A 20212-nucleotide genomic window follows, 5' to 3' on the forward strand; every position below is an offset into this window, starting at 1 on the left:
TTAGGATACTATCGTTTGAACTAACTTGGGCGAGTGTATGTTCTGATCAGTTCATAAAATTAAATAAGGATTATTTATAACTTTAATTTATATTTTGGTAGTTTTTTATGCCAAAAACCTCTCGCAGAACCTTGAATATTTTTTGTAAACTATTAAAAAAACCGGTTTTTCTAAAAGTTTTCAAAAACTATTCAAGGTTCTGCAAGAGTTTTTCGGCATAAAAAACTACCAAAAAATTAAATCATGGTTAGAATTAATTCTTATTTAATTTTATGAACTGATCCGTACCATTTTCATGTTAAAAAAACCGGTTTTTCTAAAAGTCTGCAAAAAATATTCAAGGTTCTGCAAGAGGTTTTCGGCTTAAAAAACTACCACAAAAATAAAAATGGTTATAATTAATTCTTATTTTATTTAATGAACTGATTAGTACCGTTTCTTTTGAAAAAAACCGGTTTTTCTAAAAGTTTTCAAAAACTATTCAAGGTTCTGCAAGAGTTTTTCGGCATAAAAAACTACCAAAAAATTAAATCATGGTTAGAATTAATTCTTATTTAATTTTATGAACTGATCCGTACCATTTTCATGTTAAAAAACCGTTTTTTTTTAAGTCTGCAAAAAATATTCAAGGTTCTGCAAGAGGTTTTCGGCTTAAAAAACTACCACAAAAATAAAAAATGGTTATAATTAATTCTTATTTTATTTAATGAACTGATTAGTACCGTTTCTTTTGAAAAAAACCGGTTTTTCTAAAAGTTTGCAAAAAATATTCAAGGTTCTGCAAGAGTTTTTCGGCATAAAAAACTACCAAAAAAATAAATAATGGCAAAAGTAAATAGATCTACTTTTGATAATGGTTATAATTAATTCTTATCTAATTTTATGAACTGATCCGAACATACACTCACCCAAGTTAGTTCAAACTATAGTATCCTAACACTCTTTAATTTAAATTAATCATCCAAGATGTATTCTGATGAAATTTTTCGGCAACTTCCGTTGTTAAAGGCTTATATTTTCATTGTTTTTTTTTAATTAAAATTTCTGCACATTTGTAAAAAAAGTTTGCAAAAAACTGTCCTGCAACTTAGTACCTCCCTTTTGCTTCTTGGGAACTTGCTTGTTTGCGACCTCATTGACAGGGATGCCTTATTGGGCTGGAAAACAGGCTATTGGGCTTCTGTTCTGAAATATTCGCTGCTAACAAAAGGGTCGTTGGTTGTCTTGAAATTTAGCATTTTGGTGTTATTCTTAAACTTTACAACCTCCTTAAGATACCCAAAAGCCCAAGATCATTAGAATTTCTATTAGATACTGCCATCTGCTACTGTCAAACCTTTCCAGCAGCTTATAACTCGCCAATTTATAATTAAATAAAATGGGTTCAGTTTCCTTTTTCATATAAATAATGTTGGTGTTGCCGAAATGTCTAAAAGAAAAACTGCTTCCTATTTTTCACGATTGATGGCTTGTTTTTGAGCTGGATAATCTATATCTATTCATTTTTTGGGCTGCTTTTCGAAATGTTTGGGCTTGTTTCCAATTTCATTTTGGCGGGTTCAAGGTTTTCAATCTGGTATTCCCATAGATATGTTAAAAGGGTAGATACACAATTCAATGGGAGGTCGACGTGGAAGGGGCAACGAGCAGACAGCCGCTATTTTCTGGGGGTAGCCGTATAAAACGCCATCTATCGGGAACTTTCGAAACTAAATTAAAGGATGAGCTTAGAGTAGTGGCACTCTATGTTAACCCCCTATAGGGCATAATAAGTCAAACCCTCGGAGATGCCATTACTCCATTTTATACGAGCTAAGAGCAGAAAAACGTATTTTATAAATTTTACACTTGTAAAATCGTTTAAAAAACACTTGGAACTTGTATTTCTACTTACTTTCGAGGAAATACCACCGTTTTCTGAAGGTAAGAGTCTTTTTTTATACATTTATTAGTAATAAAAACATTTAAGGCGAGCTAAGCCTTGGTCATGTCCATAATGTAGATTTGATTTGCACATAGAGAAAAGAGGCTGTACTTTTGTGACTTGGAAAATTTATTTTTTAGGCTTTTCGAACATTTCTATGGCAAAATGAGGTAGGCCTAGGAGACTAATGAAATATTTAGAGGATAATTTTGGAAGCAAGGTATCATTGATGAATTGGTTGTCTTTCACTATCATCAAGATTTCGATGTTATCGGGTGGCACAAATACTGCCCAAAAGCATACGGGTACGTTACACACGAAAATCTGACCCTGAATCTGATGATAGACGTTCCAGTTCATCCGTTTCTTCGTCAATGTAAAGGTAAAAGTTACCCGAAGCTGCTTTTCCTCTGATAGTTTCTTTATTCTTGAAAATAGTGTAAGGGCATTTGATCTCCACTAAGTACAGCTGGTCCTCAACCAGTATAAGGCAATCGGGGCTTGCCCCAAGGAAGAAAAATTGTGGATTAACAATCAACCCACAGAGGTGTGACACTGGGTATTGATGTGTTGCCTGAATATTTGAAAAAGCAGCGGGTTCATGCTTCAATCCATGATCAAAGGACAACGCTCCCATTTCTTCTAATGCTTCAGATTGTTGCTCGAGAGTCAAATTACGGAGAGTCAGTTTAGGGATAATTTCATCGGTTACATTAATTTGATCTCCAAATTAGGATGGAATCGCGAACCGTACGGTTTGAGCGCTCTACGTAGTCTCTTTCCAGTGGTGGGAAAGAAATCTCATTTTGTAAAATGTTTTGAACAAATCCGTAAACTGGAGATATCAGTGGACAGAGGTCCTACAGCTGTTGTTATAGAATTAATCCACTTCTTTCTAGTGGCTGTCTCTTTCGGAAAGTTGTGGTAAGAAAGAAAACGTTCTTTACACCTACAGTTTGAACGCAGCAAACATGAGTTGAAGCCATGATTGTTACATAAATAAGTAAATAAAAACGTTTATGTTATATTTTGTTTTATGCCTTTAAATATAGAGACACACACTTAACAAAGTTTGTTATGGTGGGCACCATTATCGACTCTTATTTTAAGAATATTTAAACATCAGTACCTTAAAACGTTGCTAACGTTTTTTTAACATGATAAAATAACGTTTTTCAACGCTGAAAACAACGCTAATCACTAATCTGCCGTGTTTTACAAGACCAAGGCTTAGCTCGCCTTAAATGTTTTTATTACTAATAAATGTATAAAAAAAGACTCTTACCTTCAGAAAACGGTGGTATTTCCTCGAAAGTAAGTAGAAATACAAGTTCCAAGTGTTTTTTAAACGATTTTACAGGTGTAAAATTTATAAAATACGTTTTTCTGCTCTTAGCTCGTATAAAATGGAGTAATGGCATCTCCGAGGGTTTGACTTATTATGCCCTATAGGGGGTTAACATAGAGTGCCACTACTCTAAGCTCATCCTTTAATTTAGTTTCGAAAGTTCCCGATAGATGGCGTTTTATACGGCTACCCCCAGAAAATAGCGGCTGTCTGCTCGTTGCCCCTTCCACGTTTTTTTCGTTAAGCCTAAGCCAGCGAAGTGGATCTAGACCCTTTATAGTTTTACTATATCTATGGGTATTCCTGCTCGTCGAGCGAGGTGATGGATCAGAAGAGTAAAGTTACATGTTTATTTGCATTATAATTATTCCGAAATAGTTTATTGGGTAAGTAATAATTGGGAATTTAATTTGTATTTTTTTTATATATGACTACAGTATAAGTATTATTATCTCACACTTATTATTGTCGCATCTTTAGCTCTTCTCTAATTCTCTTTGCTATTTTTTTTTTGACCAAGTCTTAGCGTATGTTGCCCGACTTCAACTTGTCAAAGAAAGAGATTACCTGAGGCTGTAGATTACCATATCTAGTTTCGTTAATTTATTTAAAATTGATTTCAAAGAAAGCGAGAAATCGGAACTTGTGGAAAATTGAGTTTTTCTGTCGTATTAGCTGTTAGATATGATAGCCGAATCTTAAGATATGCAATACAAGAGAGATTCAACAGTCTATTACCATTTGGTAAGGCATTCCAGTTTGAGAGTTTACTCACATTTGCCAACCCGCTAACGCGATGTCAAGAAAGATAGGTACTGTTGTTTGACAAGCTTTTACGTCAGCCGCATTTTATATAGATTGTCAGGGTTCATACAAACCTGGAAAACCGGGAAAACCTGGAAAAATCAGGGAAATAAATAGTTGACAAAAACCTCAGGGAAGTTTAGAATTTTTAATAAAATTCAGGGAAATCAGGGAAATTTGCGTCAAACAGGGGCCGAGTAATTAAGCAAAATGTTCGTGAACATTCCCTCCATAGGATTAACATTACACTATACTTTGGAGGCTCATAACTCTGGTTCTACCAGAGATACGGGGATGTCCTTTGAGTATGTTATAGTCCAATTTGTCCCCCATCCAACCATACTAAAATCTTAGGGCTACGACAAACAGGGGCCGAGTAATTAAGCAAAATGTTCGTGAACATTCCCTCCATAGGATTAACATTACACTATACTTCGGAGGCTCATAACTCTGGTTCTATTAGTGATACGGGGATGTCCTTTGAGTATGATATAGTCCTATTTGCCGCTACCCCCCTTCGCCTCCTTCGTTAACATTTGCTCCATAGGATACTCCATATACGGGAAAAACCTGGAAAACTCAGGGAAGTATATGGGAAAAAACCTGGAAATCTCAGGGAAATTTGTTTTCCAAAAGTTGTATGAACCCTGAAATTTGTCAAAATCCTGGGAATTTTAACTTTCATAGAGCAACCCTATCGCATATCCCTGCTTTGGAGTATATTACGCTTTATGGATAGTTAACATGGATTGCCACTACTGTATATAGAGCTATTTCAGTTAACACCTAGTGTGTACGTTGTCTACAAAGAAAAAATCTGTCACAAACATGGCCACCCACTGCCAAAGGCCAACCCATATTATTTTGCCTAGGTGCTGATGTCACACATAAAATGACTTTGTGAAACTATCTCTCGCATTATTTCGTTACAACTCTATTGTTAACACTAAGAGAGAGAGATAGTTTTTTCCATTAGTTAATTCTAGTCTTGGCATACGTTTAGTTTAAACACATGGCACTAGAAGCTCCCATGGTTAAGGGCGGAGTTGATTGGCACGCAAAGCTTATGCCGTTTTCCATCGGCATTTTCTATTAGTAATTTTCTTGAATTGAGAACTGGAGTCTCTTTAAAATTGAATATATCTATGTCTAATTTAATATTGCTCCATGGTGGCAGATTGCTAGCAGCCAATGAAAAATTGCATTACTAGGCAAGGCTAGTTTTAGCTCCGCCCTTGTGGATAAGTTTCCGGTTGGTTTCTGCCTTTGGCAAGGTAAATTCGTCTGTAGAAGCAGGGATAAGTGAGGTGAGATGGATTGGAAATGATGATGGGCGAGCAGCGGCACCGTAACTCTCCCAGTGAACCTTGCGCATGCCCAGCACCATTTTATTTGTATGAGAACTAGCTTCTATTTTTAAGATAGAGCGAGAGTCCTTTACAATTTCGTCCAGTACGACCCTACCTAACCGCTGATGATGCTGAGAGAACTACAGTGCCGTAGGCGGGGGTACAGAAATCACATTATAGGTATGGGGGTTGCCCCTCCACCCCTCTCTCCTTCAAGGTAGAAGAATTTCTAGCATGTTAGGGGCACCACCAAAAGTATATAGATATAAAAACCAAAAGTAAACTTTGGCTGTAGACAACATGTATACGGTGAAGCAAACTACCCTCCACTCAACCGCCTACACCAATTAACCAATCAGGGAATAGTTTCTTGACGTCGTTGGTTTATAGAAAGTAGTACATGATGCTGGCAATCCAAACGTTAATTTTTGGTGCTCATGAGCCTATAGGGAGCTAACAGTTCTGACCCTGAAACGTCACACCCTTCTATCTCCTACTGGAGTTTCATCCCCCCTAAAGGTTGGAAAACAGTATTCTACGTGCAAAAATGCCAACCATAGGGGGGCTGCGTGACGTCAGACTATCTCTTTCCCGTTACCAGTTGTTAGCTCCCTATTAACAGCTTGTTCCCCGTGCCACTGTCGGCAAGGTAATTATTAGGGATGCACTGATATGGGTACAGACGATATATAGTAAATTCATAGCCGATATATCGGCTGATAATATCGTCCCATAAAAATAATATTTCTCCATGAACATCGTTTCCAGCATTATTTAGGAAAATTTACGTTTTTACTCTGTTTTATTTTAGACACGTGTCACATGTCTTTCATTTAATGTGGTACCGCTACATATTTTAGCCTTAACCCCCTTCCTTAACAATGGTATTGTCTAACCCTTGCTTGGTTTTTAGTAAAAATGCAGCTCTTTATATCTATGTACTTTTGGGTGCCACATGAGTTGACATTTTCCTTAATTAGAGCCATTTCAATTCGGGGAGGGAGAGGAGAGCTTTTGAGGCGGGGTTTCGCCAGTCTCCGCCCAGGCGCCTTATTGTGCGCGAAATTTTGCATGGGAGTTCTTCAGCGGCCCGCACGGAGGGAGGGTGAAAATCGCCTCCGTTTATTGGTAGGCCCAACTGTGACGTTGTAACGAAGAAAATCCTACGATCCGTACTTTAACGCGATTTAGAGGGGTAGAGCATACATCGTACTATTACTGGGGTCCGATAATTAATAAAGGAAGAATACGTTACTTTCTCTAGTTACTCTTTATTAACATCATAAAAGTTCCTTATCGCATGGGAATGTGTTGTCCTTCCCGTGACCGGTACACCGCTAACCAAGCCCTAAACCATGCCGCCCTTACTGAAGGTAAGACCCGGGCTTATATACCATATAAGCGGGTACGTGTGAGGTTAAAGGTCAGGTCACGAACGTCCAACGGCGCCATCTGGCGGCGGCCGTTACAACGTCCCCCCCCCCTTCAACTGATATAGCTCTATAATGGAGCAGTGTTATCTCCTTGTAGTTCTGGACAAGAGAATGTTTGAATTTGGAAGATTGTTATTAGCAGTATAAGATATGTTGGCCATAAGTTTTTCACTGGTTACAAACTGGAGCTTGTCATGAAGTGATTGAAGTAGGTCATATATTCGTGGTAAAGCGACGCCTGGTGAGTGGAGCACTGTCAAAGGCTTGGAAATGCAGACTTAAAAGGATTAAGATGGAAGTCCTGCAAAATTAACCACCGAGTGTAGTCTGCAATTCTCGCTTCCGTCTTTCTCGAATTAGTTATCTCGAGCTGTAAGTCTCTAGCATTACGAAGTATAGAATGTGTCATACTTATGGAACATATCGCTAGTTAGAGAACGACAAGTGAGAATTGCAGACTACACTCGGTGGTTAATTTTCAGGGCTTCCATCTAATCCTATTTAGTCTGCATTGCTAAGCTATGGAGGAAGGCTACGAGCTGTGGGCTCTATAGGAGAGGCCAACTAATAGGCGCGCGAGAAGCCAAAAAGGGTCACGGTGGCGCCGCCAGACGGCGAGTAAAGTAACTAAAGTTTTAATAAAAATTCAAAACCTTGTCGAGAACAACAAATCGAAACTTATTGTTAATAATTGATTGCAGCTCTCCTAACTCCAAAAATAATAAAGGAAATGCTAGAAATTTGTCTTTTTTTCCGATTTCCCAAAAATACCTGTTTTTTTAAACGTTATAGAGCAATATATAATTTGTTTGAACTTTAGTTACTTTACTCGCCGTCTGGCGGCGCCACCGTGACCCTTTTTGGCTTCTCGCGTGCCTATTAGTTGGCCTCTCCATGGACGAACCAATACTGAAGGACCGATGGCGGCCCATAGAGCCCCATACTAAGCGAGTAAACAACCAATGTTAAGCTTACTTCCCCCTTTTCAGCCCCAAAACGGAGGGGGGTTATGAAATGTACAGAGTCAAATCCCGGAAAAAGCTAGCGCCATCTAGACAAAATAAGACGTTAGCCGCTTCCCTCTCTAGAACGTTGATTCCCCCACTATCCGGTTTGCTACTATCTGCCGCTAGAAGGCGAATTAACAAGTATTTTACAACTTTCTCCCTCTGCCATCCGTCCTTCAGTATTATTTCGTCCATGGCCTCTCCTATAGAGCCCATAGCTCGTAACCTTCCTCCATGGCTAAGCCTTTGACAGCGGCTCACCAGGCGTCGCTTTACGAAAATCTATGACTTACTTCAATCACTTCATGACAAGCTCCAGCTTGTAACCGGTGACAAACTTTTGGTGATTATATAGTACGAATTTTAATTTAAGTCTATAATCTTTTTATTTATCTAGAAGTGCCATGGAGTTACCAAGATGCGAATTTTAACCTTGATGATTCTTTTTGACGGATGAAAACATTGGGGAATGTATCACACTGATTGTAATCGCAACAACACATTACTATTAGAGACGAAGAATGGCATCAAAAAAAGTGGAAGCTCGGTTTTTCCCTCGGGAATTTTGCGTAACAGAAGCAGACAGGAGGGTGTCCTGATACCATTTAACATTGGACCTTTTACCGCGTCTTGCGTCACATTTACATTAGCGGTTTTGTGCTTTACGGGTAGTTTGAACGGAGATTTTGTTTTTGACGATTCCGAAGCCATTGTTAATAATCAAGACTTAAAGCCGTCAACGGACATCAGAAATATATTTTTCAATGACTTTTGGGGCACTAAGCTGACTCACACTACAAGCCATAAATCATATCGACCTTTCACAACATTAATATTTAGGTATAACGTCTTTATTTTATAGTTTACTTAAGCTGGTTGGAACCTTTAAAGGGAGGGTGAAATGGAAAGTCAAGTAATTTTTTATCGATTATTCTACTAATTATATCACCATAAGCATATCAAACCACCCGTAAGCGTGAATGGGCGGGAAATTAGCCACAGGCATTGTCAAGGTAAAACTCGGGAGACAAGTTTGGCCTTATTCCCGATCAACGCCACCGAGGCGTAGCGGCGACTTTTGGCACTATAATAGTACGGTAGCCAATTACAGGTGGCGCTGGAGTCGATGTACTCTGATGGAGATGTTATTTTCTATGTTTTGATTATTACCGCTTCAACTTCAAAAAACATGTTTTAACTATAATTATTATTAAGCTAATAATCTCCAAATAGACCAAAATCGAATGAAAACTTACTCCGAAGGTCTTATTTCATAATATTAGACAGAATAAGAAAAGTAAAATCAACTTTTAATACTTTTGAAACCATATCGCTTGTTAAGCCTTGGCTATTCACATGATTCGGAAAGATCAACAAAACAGAAACTAACAGATCTCCATCAGAGTCCATCGACTCCACCTGTAATTGGCTACCGTATTATTATAGTTCCAAAAGTCGCCGCTACGCCTCGGTGGCGTTGATCAGGAATAAGGCCAATTGGGAAACTTTATTATGCAAATCATGCAAGGGATGCTACCGGAAGCTTGGGAATAAATACAAGGATTAATATATATCTTATTCTTACCTATTATAAGCTCTACCTCAATTAATACTTGTAATTATAACAAACATTGTCGTCTGCTAGTGGAGCTAAAACGTGGATTTTGAAGTTGGCGTAATAAAGGCATGCGGCAACCTACACTTTTATCTTTTGTACTTATCCTATAGGGACTTGGCAGTACTACGTTGTGCAACGTCAGGCTACCTTCCACTAGTGCTAAAAAACATACCAGGAGGAGGGGCTTATGTAGCTTTCATTCTGTTAAAAGAACATACCATAATGGCGCTGGGGGCGGAGTTAAGCCCGAATTGCCAAGTCCCTATTCATAAGAAACCAGTTGTACTGTGTACACTTATCACTAAGATTTTTTCCCATTTTCTTTAAAAATTCAAGATAATTTGCTGTTCCTAATTTTAAACAAACAACTTAAGTCTTAAAAGCCCGTACTAAACCGATTACCGCTGCCATTTATTGCAGAAGCAGACGACTACTTAGATTTCCGGGTTATAAGGTGGTAGGGGGAATCGGGAACCGCAAATTTCTCTCTGGCGCCCTTGTACAATGGTGATTACCCGTGGTCTTATTGTGAATTCACGCTTACGGGTGGTTTGATATGCTTATGATATCACCAATCGGCATAATGAAATGTAGGCAAGGAAATACAGTTTTAAATAAGTACTTCCGACCAATACGAGAGAGACGGTTGAATTTTCAGCGCTGAGTAAGGCTCATTGGAAGCACCCCTTCGCGAAGTTCGCGTACGTGTGTGATAGGGTGAGTCGCTAGTGGCGCCACCTACACGCGTCGAGGAAAAATAAAATATTACTAACCCTATGTTATCACTCAAATCACTAACCTTATATAATGGACCAGAATCTTAATGGTGGATCCCATGTTGAAGTTTTCTTGCTAAAGTGCCCCAAAATAATAAAGAAAAAAAAAACTAGCAGACGACAAGGTCTTGGAGAAAGACGGTACAATGTAAACAAGTAAAGTGGCCGCTTGCTCTCATTTCGCTAAGCCATGGGACTAATGTTAATTTTTTTCCATCTATCTGAAAGTAAAGTTTAGTATAGTAATTAAAAATTAGAAAAATAAAGATTTGCCCGCTTGGCAGTTGTTAAAGTATACCAAGGAAATTGAAATGGAAAAACATACGTTTTGCACCCTTCCCAAAACCGCCACCTTTGTTTACGTTGTACCATGGATGAAACCAGGATAGCCGACTCTAGCTTTGGCCTATAGTACCCGATTTTCGAAACGCGACCGTGGCGCCCCCTTTTTTTCGTACGGAAAAACTGGGGGATATTAACATTGGGGAAACTAGTCCCTTGCCCCCCCGTGCATCTAATTATGTTCCGCAGGAAAACTAGAGGCCGCTAGAAGCACTAGCTTCTGCAACGCTTCTGTCATGCCTCTACCGGACGTTTACGGAAACTACTGGTGTCGACTCTCCTGGTTTGCTCGATTCCCCACCTTCTCGTGAACCATGTACAGTAGGGGCAAGCCACTAGCGCCATCTATCGCCATTATTGACAACTTAAATATTTTTTTTGGCTTTTGCGCTGACCCGTGAAAATTTTCGGGAAATGCAAATTTAAAACGTTCAAATATAGAATTAGGCTTAACATTGTGGTTTTTAACGTGAATTAAAGCATTCGTAAATTAATTACATTTTAATGAAAGGGCAAAAATAAGAGAATAAAAAGTGTAGCAATCTTTCTACCACTCATAGTTAACTTTTCCAAGGCCAATAGACTATTGACAGCTCCTTTAGTCATTGTTATAAGACTTGGTCAACATTTTTAAGATATAAACAAAAGGGGATTTGATATAAAATAAAGTAAAATAATTCAATTCAATTCAATTCAAAATAATATATAGAACTTTAATATGTTTACATATCTCCTTAATTCTAGACAATTACATGCTTTTAAAACCGTTTAATAATCACAATAACATCAGTTTCACGGTGTGACGGTTCAATCTTATTGATATTTGATAATCCAAGCCTTCCTAAATAACAGCTGTTCGAATTACAACCCCTCTATGCCCCTATCGTCCATAGTTTTGAGTAATGTCACTTTATGTTAACATCCCATAGGGCTTAAGGCAGTGAAAAGCAGTACAGTGTCAATACCCTTTATGCTCTTTAGTTTTCCTTTCCGTATATAGGTGGCGCTCGTGCTTTGCCCCTACTATACACGGTTCTCGCGCAAGTAGGGAAATGAAAGCAAGGCCGCCAATTCAATAGTGAGTCTAAGTGTATATAGTGTTATATGTCTATGTTATACCGCGGGTGCGCGTACCCTGCGAAATTGGCGGGGAACTGCGCACAGATGTAAGCAGAAAAAAAACCTCCCAGTTTCTGGTCCTTCGAGATTGCTGGTTCACAATGGTCTCAAAATGTCGTGTTACCCGACTCGAAATAGTTTGTCTAGCTTCTTAATACACGTCTATGGTAACTCCCAGTCTGTTGTTTTAACAAAATTCTCGTGACACCACGATTGTCACATCGCGCGATAAATTTCATTCGACACGGAGCATGCCGCGAGAAGTTCGTTAAAGGGACGGCAAAGAAGTCATCGGCGCTTGGGTAAAAATTATTTGAAATACGTCATAGACATCACGTGATGCCAAGATACAAAGACTCCTCATGGAGTGGAACTGGACATCTAGTCCTTGTTTTTCGCGAGATTGCAGCGCCAATTCCATGAAGTGGTGGTTTTCGAAATAAAACGAACTAAGCTTCTTTGAACCAAGCCTCTCCTTGGTCACGTGCCTGTGACGTATTTCAAATAATTTTTACCCAACCGCCGATGCCTTCTTTACAGTCCCTTTAAGGACAGGAAGGCAGGGCGTTACGCGATTGGTCAGAGGTACTCATTCAAAATTTATACATGAAATTTCAAACTAATTGTAATTTTAAAATTATTCCGAGACTATTTCTTGGATGTTTCCCTGTGCAGATAGGTCTTATAATTAGTAGACGAACCGATAAAAAAATCACTTGACTTTCCATTTCTACTTCCCTTTAAAAGTGTATTTGTAGTCAAATAATGAAATTTGAGATGCTAATTCGTAATCTTCTATTTATTCCACGGAACAGGTTAAATTATTTCCTTTGTGATGGTTTAAATCCATTCAGTTTTCATTTAGTGAATGTCATCCTTCATGGTGTCGTCAGTGTTCTTGTGTTTCACGTTTTATCGTGTCTTTACGATGCTGCAGCGGGCTGCATTAAAAGAAACCAAGCCGCGTTTCTCAGTGCCTTACTCTTCGCCGTTCATCCCATTCATACAGAAAGCGTGAGTATTTATGACCTTTCTACCATTATCAAAGCGGCCAAAAAATATTTAAAGGAGAAGTTCAGGTAACGTAACATTATACCTTAAAGGAACGGCATTTTTCCAAATATGAAAGGAAAAATATTAAGAATAAAGTAAATTATTGGCATTCAATTTGTCTTAAAAGAGAAAAATCAAGGACTATTGCGCCACCGCCATTGCTTTAGTGGCGTCTGCTAAATCGAACCTCTTATTCCTACGGGAACGGGATTGGTTGAATTCTCACAGGCTGAGAGCAGCGTGGGGAATAAGGCGGTGGCACAGGGCAAATGACCAGTTTAAAAATTGCCTGGTCCAGTTTAAAAATTAAATCGGAGGGGGGTCAGTGGTCCACGAGACCACTAAGGAAATTCAGGGGTAACCAGAGCCTAGACATTAACTGAAATATTTTAATTATCCACTTGTTTAGTTTAGCAGACGACTCGCCCTGGTCAATACAAAGAGAGTATAGGGGAGGAGTGGAAAGAGGGGAAAATCTTGTTGCTCTTGTCTACCGCGTATCTTCCATGCGCAGTACCGAGACATTAAATGGTATCGTAGGTGGCGCGACTGAGCCGGAAACTCCTTCGTACCATTAGTATAATTTAGGGGCAACATTGTAATTTAGCCTTGTGGATCGGGGGAGCTTCCACTCCTCCCCTATACTCTCTTTGCTGATAGGGGTAAGTGGTTAGATTTAGAGGACGCCACTAAACCAATGGCGGATGGCGCAGTAGTTCTCGTTTATAAGACTAATTAAATGCTAATCATTTTGTAATTAGAGATAATTTTTGTTAATATTTAATACTTATTATCTTTTATATTTAGAAAAAGGCCGTTCTTTTAATTTTTGCACTTTTCCTTTAAGTTGGATTTAACAACGGACAAAGTTTAATTGAAACAGTAGGCCTACATTGCAAAAATATTTCTCTCCGTTAAATTGTAAGCCGAAATAGGCCCAAGAAAAGGGACGACGGGCCCCCCCCCTCTCGCTGAAGGCCGACGACTTGTCTAGAGGGGGGGGATGTAACCGTGGCACCCTCAGCTCCTTTCGCGTCGTCTGCTTCATCTATTTTTCTATTTCTTAGTTACATTTTTTCTCACAAGTGGCGCCTTAAGCGCCACTAGCTCTTGTAAAAAGATAAAAAAACAAATGTTGGCGGGGATAAAAACCCCCGCCGCCGCCTGCTAAAGGGCAGTTAGTTTCGTATTCACGGACAAGCTCAGACGTGTTTAATATATAAGTAATAGTTGTATTCTACAACTGCGTTGTTCTTCTAGCAATGATGGATCATTTGGTAATTATTAAGTCATGGTCAATAAGATCTTAAAACGGGTAACCTGGGCTTCTTAGTTTTTATTTAATTATCTTTGTGAGCCGTGAAATTAGGCCCCCTTTCCTACATTTAAATTTTACGGTTACAAAATTATTCACGCAAAGCCCTAAAAGACCCTTGTTTATTTTTCTTTCTTGCCATTTGTGTAATTGCTTAAAGGGAGGGTGAAGTGGAAAATTAAGTGATTTTTTATCGATTCTTCTTCTAATTATAAGACCAGTCTGCATAGTGAAACATTCGGGAAATATCTTCGAATGATTTTAAAATTCAAATTAGGTTCCGATTTTAAGAATAATTTGATGTATCCCCCTCCGACCAATCGCGTAACGCCCTGCCTTTTTATTAATAAAATTCTCGTGGAACGCTCCGTGTCTCGCGCCACGATTATCACATCGCGAACAACTTCTATCAAATCTCGCGATAAATTTCATTCGACACGTAACATGCCACGAGAATTTTATTAATAAAAAGGTAGGACGTTACGCGATTGGTCGGAGGTCCTTATTTAAAATTATTCTTAAATTCGGAACCTAATTGGAATTTTAAAATCACTCGGAGACTGTATTTCCTGGATGTTTCACTATACAGACTGGTCTTATAATTAGAAGAAGAATCGATAAAAAAAATCACTTGATTTTCCACTTCACCCTCCCTTTAAACGAGATTTATTTAATATTTTGGTCGATAAAAAGCCAATGTTTAACAACTACGATTTGTAATTTTTTAATGTTGCGTTTATTTTTGATTTAGGTGGCTGGTGTTGTAGGTTGCGCTGATTTATTATCAGCAATATTTTTCTTGCTCTCTTTTTTGGCATATCGACAAGCCTGTTTAACAGGTCAGTCATTACAAAGAGAAATATAATTTAAAATAGAAAATCAAAGGTTATTAATGTATATTAAACTCTAGGCACTCGTGGCAGTGAAAATTCTGTACCTTCAGACTTCTCATTTGTGTGGATATGTTTGAGTTTATTACTCGCTGGAATTTCTATGCTCAGTAAAGAACAAGGCATTACAGTCATAGTGAGAAATATTTTGTTAAATATTTGTGTAGAAAAGTTTAATTAACTTCAGTAGTATCACAACTACGTAGGTTAAAGTTAAAGGGAATGATTAGCTTCATTTTGAAAAACCTATGATTTATATAACAACAGATAGAATTAATTTCTGTGAATTCAAAAATATCAAGCTTTTAATAGTCCGATTTCTAATTATTTGAAAATGCTTCATTTGAAATTATTTGAAATCCACTTTTTAAGAAAGGCTAAAATGTTTCCCTGTAGTCTGACGTCACAGATATATTTTTCACGTGAGATGGTGCCACTCTCTCCGCTATCAGACCCAGAGTTTAGACTGGCGAGAAGCTCGAGGCGCGTATAGGATTCCCGCGCTTTTTCTTTCCTCACGTCATAGTGATGTCATGAAACGGGCGAACAAGCTCGACAAGACAAAATTATTGATATATCGAAACTGAGTTTTCGTGATTTTTCAATGGATTTTAAAAATAGAAAATTTGGTTGAATTATATTAAAAACTTGATATTTTGAAAGTCGAGACTTGAAAGTGTAACATAATGCCACTTTCGTGGTAAAATATGATATGAAATTGTAAATTCGCATTCCCTTTAAGTATAGGTGAAATTAGGTGTGCACCTGAGAAACTATGGTTGCGGTTTATTACCATGGATAAAGGATAGACTAGTGGCACCCCATGTTATTTTCCCATAGACCTTAATACAGTCAAAGCTGGGAAACTGCCATTACTCTATACGCTTGAGGGAATTTGTCGTGATGCAACTCCTTATCTCCGACGGGTGCTTAATCGATATATACTCTGTTCCAGCTTTGGCTGTCAGCACGCGCAAAGGTAGCTTTGCGCGTGCTGACATAGAGACCTAACGGAGCCGCGAGATATCTAGACCCATGCCTATCGCGAAGCGAGAAAATTTTTTAACTAATTTAGTTCGCCGAGTTTTCTCGCTTGGGGGCGCTTTTACTATCGTAGAAAAAAAATAAGTCCTGCCTCTAGAACCCGTCGACTGCTACAATTCCCTCCGATTCACGCTTACGGATGGTTTTATATGCTTATGGTATCGTAAAATAAAAATAAGTTCAGCCTCGTGACACCGTCGACTGCTACAATATTAGGGAAGGCATCAACGTAGAGTTGTGAAGCCGAGGTCGCGGATAGTAAGAAAATGTTTTAGAAAATTTCCGAAGACCTTTATTAAACAATCATGCCAAAGAAGTAACTGATAAAAAAGCTAAGGTTAAAAAAATGGAAGGTTACGAAAGAGTAAAAAAGTTCCATCTTATGGTATAATTAAACTGTGAATTAGCAATTTCAAGAAGTTTGGTTTTAGTAAAAAAACAACAATGTTAAAATCTCACAATTAATTTTGTTGTCCACACAATCTATCCTAAAGATTCAATAAAAAGTAAATAGCCCCTAAAACAATTACATTAATTTAAGGGTGAAACTTTTCTCTTTCATAAAATGTTTATAATTGGCCCCTAAAATATCAACGACAATTTATGGAAGACCCCCTTCGCAACTTTAATAAAAGCGCCATCTAGTACACATATAGTGTGAAAATATTTCCTCTATGAAACTGGATATTTCCCCACATAAAAACCGACACGACGGGCCTAGATATCTCGGAGGCTCCGGACCTAACTTTGCTCGTGCTGACAACCGAAGCTAGAACAGACTATATATTTAGTAATAATAATAATCTGCCGTCGGAGATAGGGATCGTACCGTGAAACCATTTACGTTACAGAAAAAGGGGGTGACAATTTGACGCATGATATTTGTAGTGTGTGAATTGGCAAGGTGGATTCAGAGGCATTTAGATGAAGTTTGACCCCTTAAATCGGAGTAGTTTTCTATGTACTTTGGTAGTGTGTTACACTAATACTGTGTATCAAGGAGGATAATATGGAGGGCCGACTTAGCCTTTGGGGGTGTTAAGTGATTTTTGGAGCTCGATCCTGCTGACACCTGGTTCATTTACGGAAAACGATTGGTTTGGCGGGGGGGGGGGTGAGGTAGGGGGATATTTTTTTTTGGCGAATCGCGATGGCGGACCGAATATGTTGCAGACGACAAAACATTAGTTTTCCGCAGATGAGCCAGGGGCCACTAGCGTAAGCAGGGCTACCAGTCACTTTCCTAAAATTATACTAAGTCTGCCCTCCATATTATCCTCCTTGCTGTGTATATTGTAGTCCTGCTGCAGTGCCAACAAAGAGGGTAGAAAGAGGGGTAGTAGAAGGCTTGGCTGGAGTGTTCTCGCTTTGAAAGTTTACCTCTAAGCTTCCGGTGTGCGCGCGCATCTTTCTCTGCCCTCTTATTGGTTGAAATACGGTGAACCGGATATTAGGAGGAAAATATAACAAATAAATAAAAAAGAAAAGCGAGAACACCCAAAATGCCTTGCCAAAGCCGCTAGCTTCTACTCCTCCTCTTTCTACCCTCTTTGGTGCCAAGGCCCTAAATTTAACGGAATATTCAGTTTGGAACAGTTAAAATGGGCATATCAAATACCAGATCGAATTATTCGGTTCGGTTTTTGATCTAATTATTCGATTGAAACAGTTAACCATATACCTCTATTTATAATAATTACCAATTTTGTTTAGTCTGGAAATGATTATAAAATTAATAAATATTAACTTTTTTTCAGGGTTTTTGCAGTGCTTATGACATATTTCTGTTATGTCGAATTGACATTGTTGAACTTATCAACAAAGCTGTCAGTAAAAAAGAACCATCACCTACTTGCAAAGAAGAAAACAAGAAAGTAAGTTTACGTTGAACTATAACGGGATCAGCCTTTCCGTAACATAATTAATGACATATTGTAGAAACTAATATAACTTACAAGTAACAAAAGTATATAGTTATAAAAACAAAAAAGTAGACTTCATTAATAATTCCCGGCCTCTGTCTATAGACGACGTGTAAACTGAGAAGCAAACTACCCTCCACTCAACCACCTACAGGCACTAACCGATCCGGGAAAAGCTGCTTGACGTCAGAGGTTTATAGAAAGTAGTACATGAGGCTGCACATCATTTTTGGTGCTCCCTATAGGTTCATAAAGTAGCAAGCAACAAAAACAAGTTGGCGTGGTCTCGTCTCCATCTAAGGGATAGGATCGTGTGACTAACGAAGTTGACTGTAGTACGTCCATCTGTCGTTAAGCCACGAAAATAAATCTCTTATTTCTCTGATTGGATTAGAGTCTGACTCTTGGGGTAAAACATTTTCTGCGCATGGCAGAATCAAGCCAATCAGGTGTAACGGTCCAAATCTTACAATATGTACATTAAAGCTATTTAGCGGGTCGTACTATTAGAGTCCCATAAGTAATAATGAAAGAATGCGTTACGTCTTTTAATTTGTCCTTTATTCCAATCATTAACGTTCCTTATCGTAAGGGGATGTGTTGTCCATCCAAGTGACCCGTACACCCTAACTATGCCCTAAACCATGCCGCCCTTTACTGAAGGGTGACCCGGCCTTATTTATACTGCATAAGCGGGTACATGTGGGATTAACGGTCAGGTCATGAACGGCTAACGGCGCTATCTGGCGGCGTCCGTTACAATGTTATCCCGTTCTCGCCTCTAAACCCGAGAACGAGGCCTGAGCGGTTTTAAAAGTTCAAAAGATTTATTGGTTGGGTCTATTTTTGGTACTAGAGCTAGTATATGCTAATTTATGAGCCTATTCACGGCAGGTTCCCTGCGCCACGCAGAGGGGGTTTGACACTATTTTGGGATAAAGGATTGCAGGCCCGTAGCCAGAAGAGTTACACAGAGGGGCGGTATCTTTCTGTGAGGGGGCATGGAAAATGGAATTTTTTTATAGAATAACATAAATATCAAAGTTGTAAAACAATAAATATTTCCGCAGGTATTTCATTATTGACACTCATTCAACATTTTAAGAAGTTTATAAAAAATAAATTGTTAATAAACAATTATAAATCTAAATTTCTAGTCAGATCTTTTTCGTAGGCTAGCAAAGTTAAGTTTCACTTTCTTTCATGTGACATAGCTCGTCGTTAAGTGAAAATACGCGAGTAAAAGGCAGGAAAAGCTCGCAACTTCGCAAGTCACTGTTGAGGCTCCAAATGTTAGTCTGTACCCCGACATTATAATATTTTGGTCATGGATGACACAACCAGCGATAAATATCAAGGATAATGACATAAAGCTGAAAATTCCAGTGTATCAGGGATACATATAAAAAGTGAAGTTAGAACATACAAGTGCATCAGGGATAAGGATATATCAAGTAAAAAACCAAGGGTAAATATGTTAATATATATTCTAAATAGTTTTAATATTTGTGTACCAAAATGAAAATATTCATTACAGTGGCAAATTTAATTTGATAAATGGGCGTTGGAAAATTTTGAGGGGGCATTTAGGGGCAAACCGAAATCTTATTAGGGGCAGGATATATATACAAGTTGTAGAAACTCTACATAAATAATAATAAACAAGACGAACCAAGGGCTCGTAATAGTAGCCACATTGTACCGTACTAAACTCGATGCGCTACTTTTAAATTATCCGTAAGACCACTCTAAAAACAACAGTGCTAAAATGATTACACACAAGTAACCCTTAATAGAAGAACAGAACGTTTTAGTGATTACCCCTCGATGATCGAGTTACTTTAACAGTACTAAAATTATTACGTCTTTAACCCTCGATTAATACACGTACAGAAAGTTTTAGTTTACAACATAGACTTATGCCGACGCATAATTTTCGCAACTTATAAATTTCTAACATGAACTTATGGCCAGAAGCGTTTGAAAGAGAAAGAATTCGGTAAAACACCCAATAATTGTAATATCCCGGTGCCTTAAGACCATTCTAAAAATAAAGTCAGTTAATACTTGCTTTTGCTTTCAAAATTTCCCTCGATTTCTTTGAATTTTGAAATAGGGGAGCGTGAAACTCTCATTGTCGACGGGTGAGAGGAATTTTTATGGGAGAGTATATGGCTTAACCTAATTATCATAATTCCCTTTCTTTTAAGTAGACGAACGAAAAATATGAACTTCACAATTCTCTCCCTTTCACTTTCCCTTCAATGA

General features: G+C 38.3%; 1 protein-coding gene and 1 long non-coding RNA gene across 2 annotated transcripts; both read left to right on the plus strand.

Moving 5' to 3' along the window:
* Positions 1 to 2203: 2203 nt before the first annotated feature.
* On the plus strand, positions 2204 to 2949 carry LOC149587193 (uncharacterized). Its single transcript, XR_016380369.1, has 2 exons — positions 2204 to 2300; positions 2363 to 2949. It is a non-coding gene; the product is annotated as an uncharacterized LOC149587193 (long non-coding RNA).
* A 617-nt stretch (positions 2950 to 3566) lies between these two features.
* On the plus strand, positions 3567 to 19094 carry LOC149587194 (protein O-mannosyl-transferase TMTC4-like). The gene is made up of 7 exons (XM_089863702.1): positions 3567 to 3658; positions 8263 to 8705; positions 12536 to 12734; positions 14840 to 14927; positions 14999 to 15114; positions 17780 to 17896; positions 18050 to 19094. Exons 2-7 carry the CDS (start codon positions 8335 to 8337, stop codon positions 18149 to 18151), a joined length of 993 nt encoding a protein of 330 aa, XP_089719828.1. The 5' UTR covers positions 3567 to 3658; positions 8263 to 8334; the 3' UTR covers positions 18152 to 19094.
* Positions 19095 to 20212: the final 1118 nt, after the last annotated feature.

Source organism: Phalangium opilio, unplaced genomic scaffold, assembly GCF_054372755.1.
Source record: "Phalangium opilio isolate 3A_F unplaced genomic scaffold, DU_Popi_V2 ptg001170l_1, whole genome shotgun sequence".
Classification (NCBI taxonomy): Eukaryota; Metazoa; Arthropoda; class Arachnida; order Opiliones; family Phalangiidae; genus Phalangium; species Phalangium opilio.

Excerpts from the sequence above, each read along its gene's own strand:
- LOC149587194 (XM_089863702.1), top strand. The coding sequence starts at position 8,335 with ATGTATCACACTGATTGTAATCGCAACAACACATTACTATTAGAGACG. Across the intron at positions 8,706-12,535 it reads TTCACAACATTAATATTTAG|GTTAAATTATTTCCTTTGTG; the intron begins GTATAACGTCTT and ends TCCACGGAACAG. Across the intron at positions 17,897-18,049 it reads GCAAAGAAGAAAACAAGAAA|ACGACGTGTAAACTGAGAAG; the intron begins GTAAGTTTACGT and ends CTCTGTCTATAG.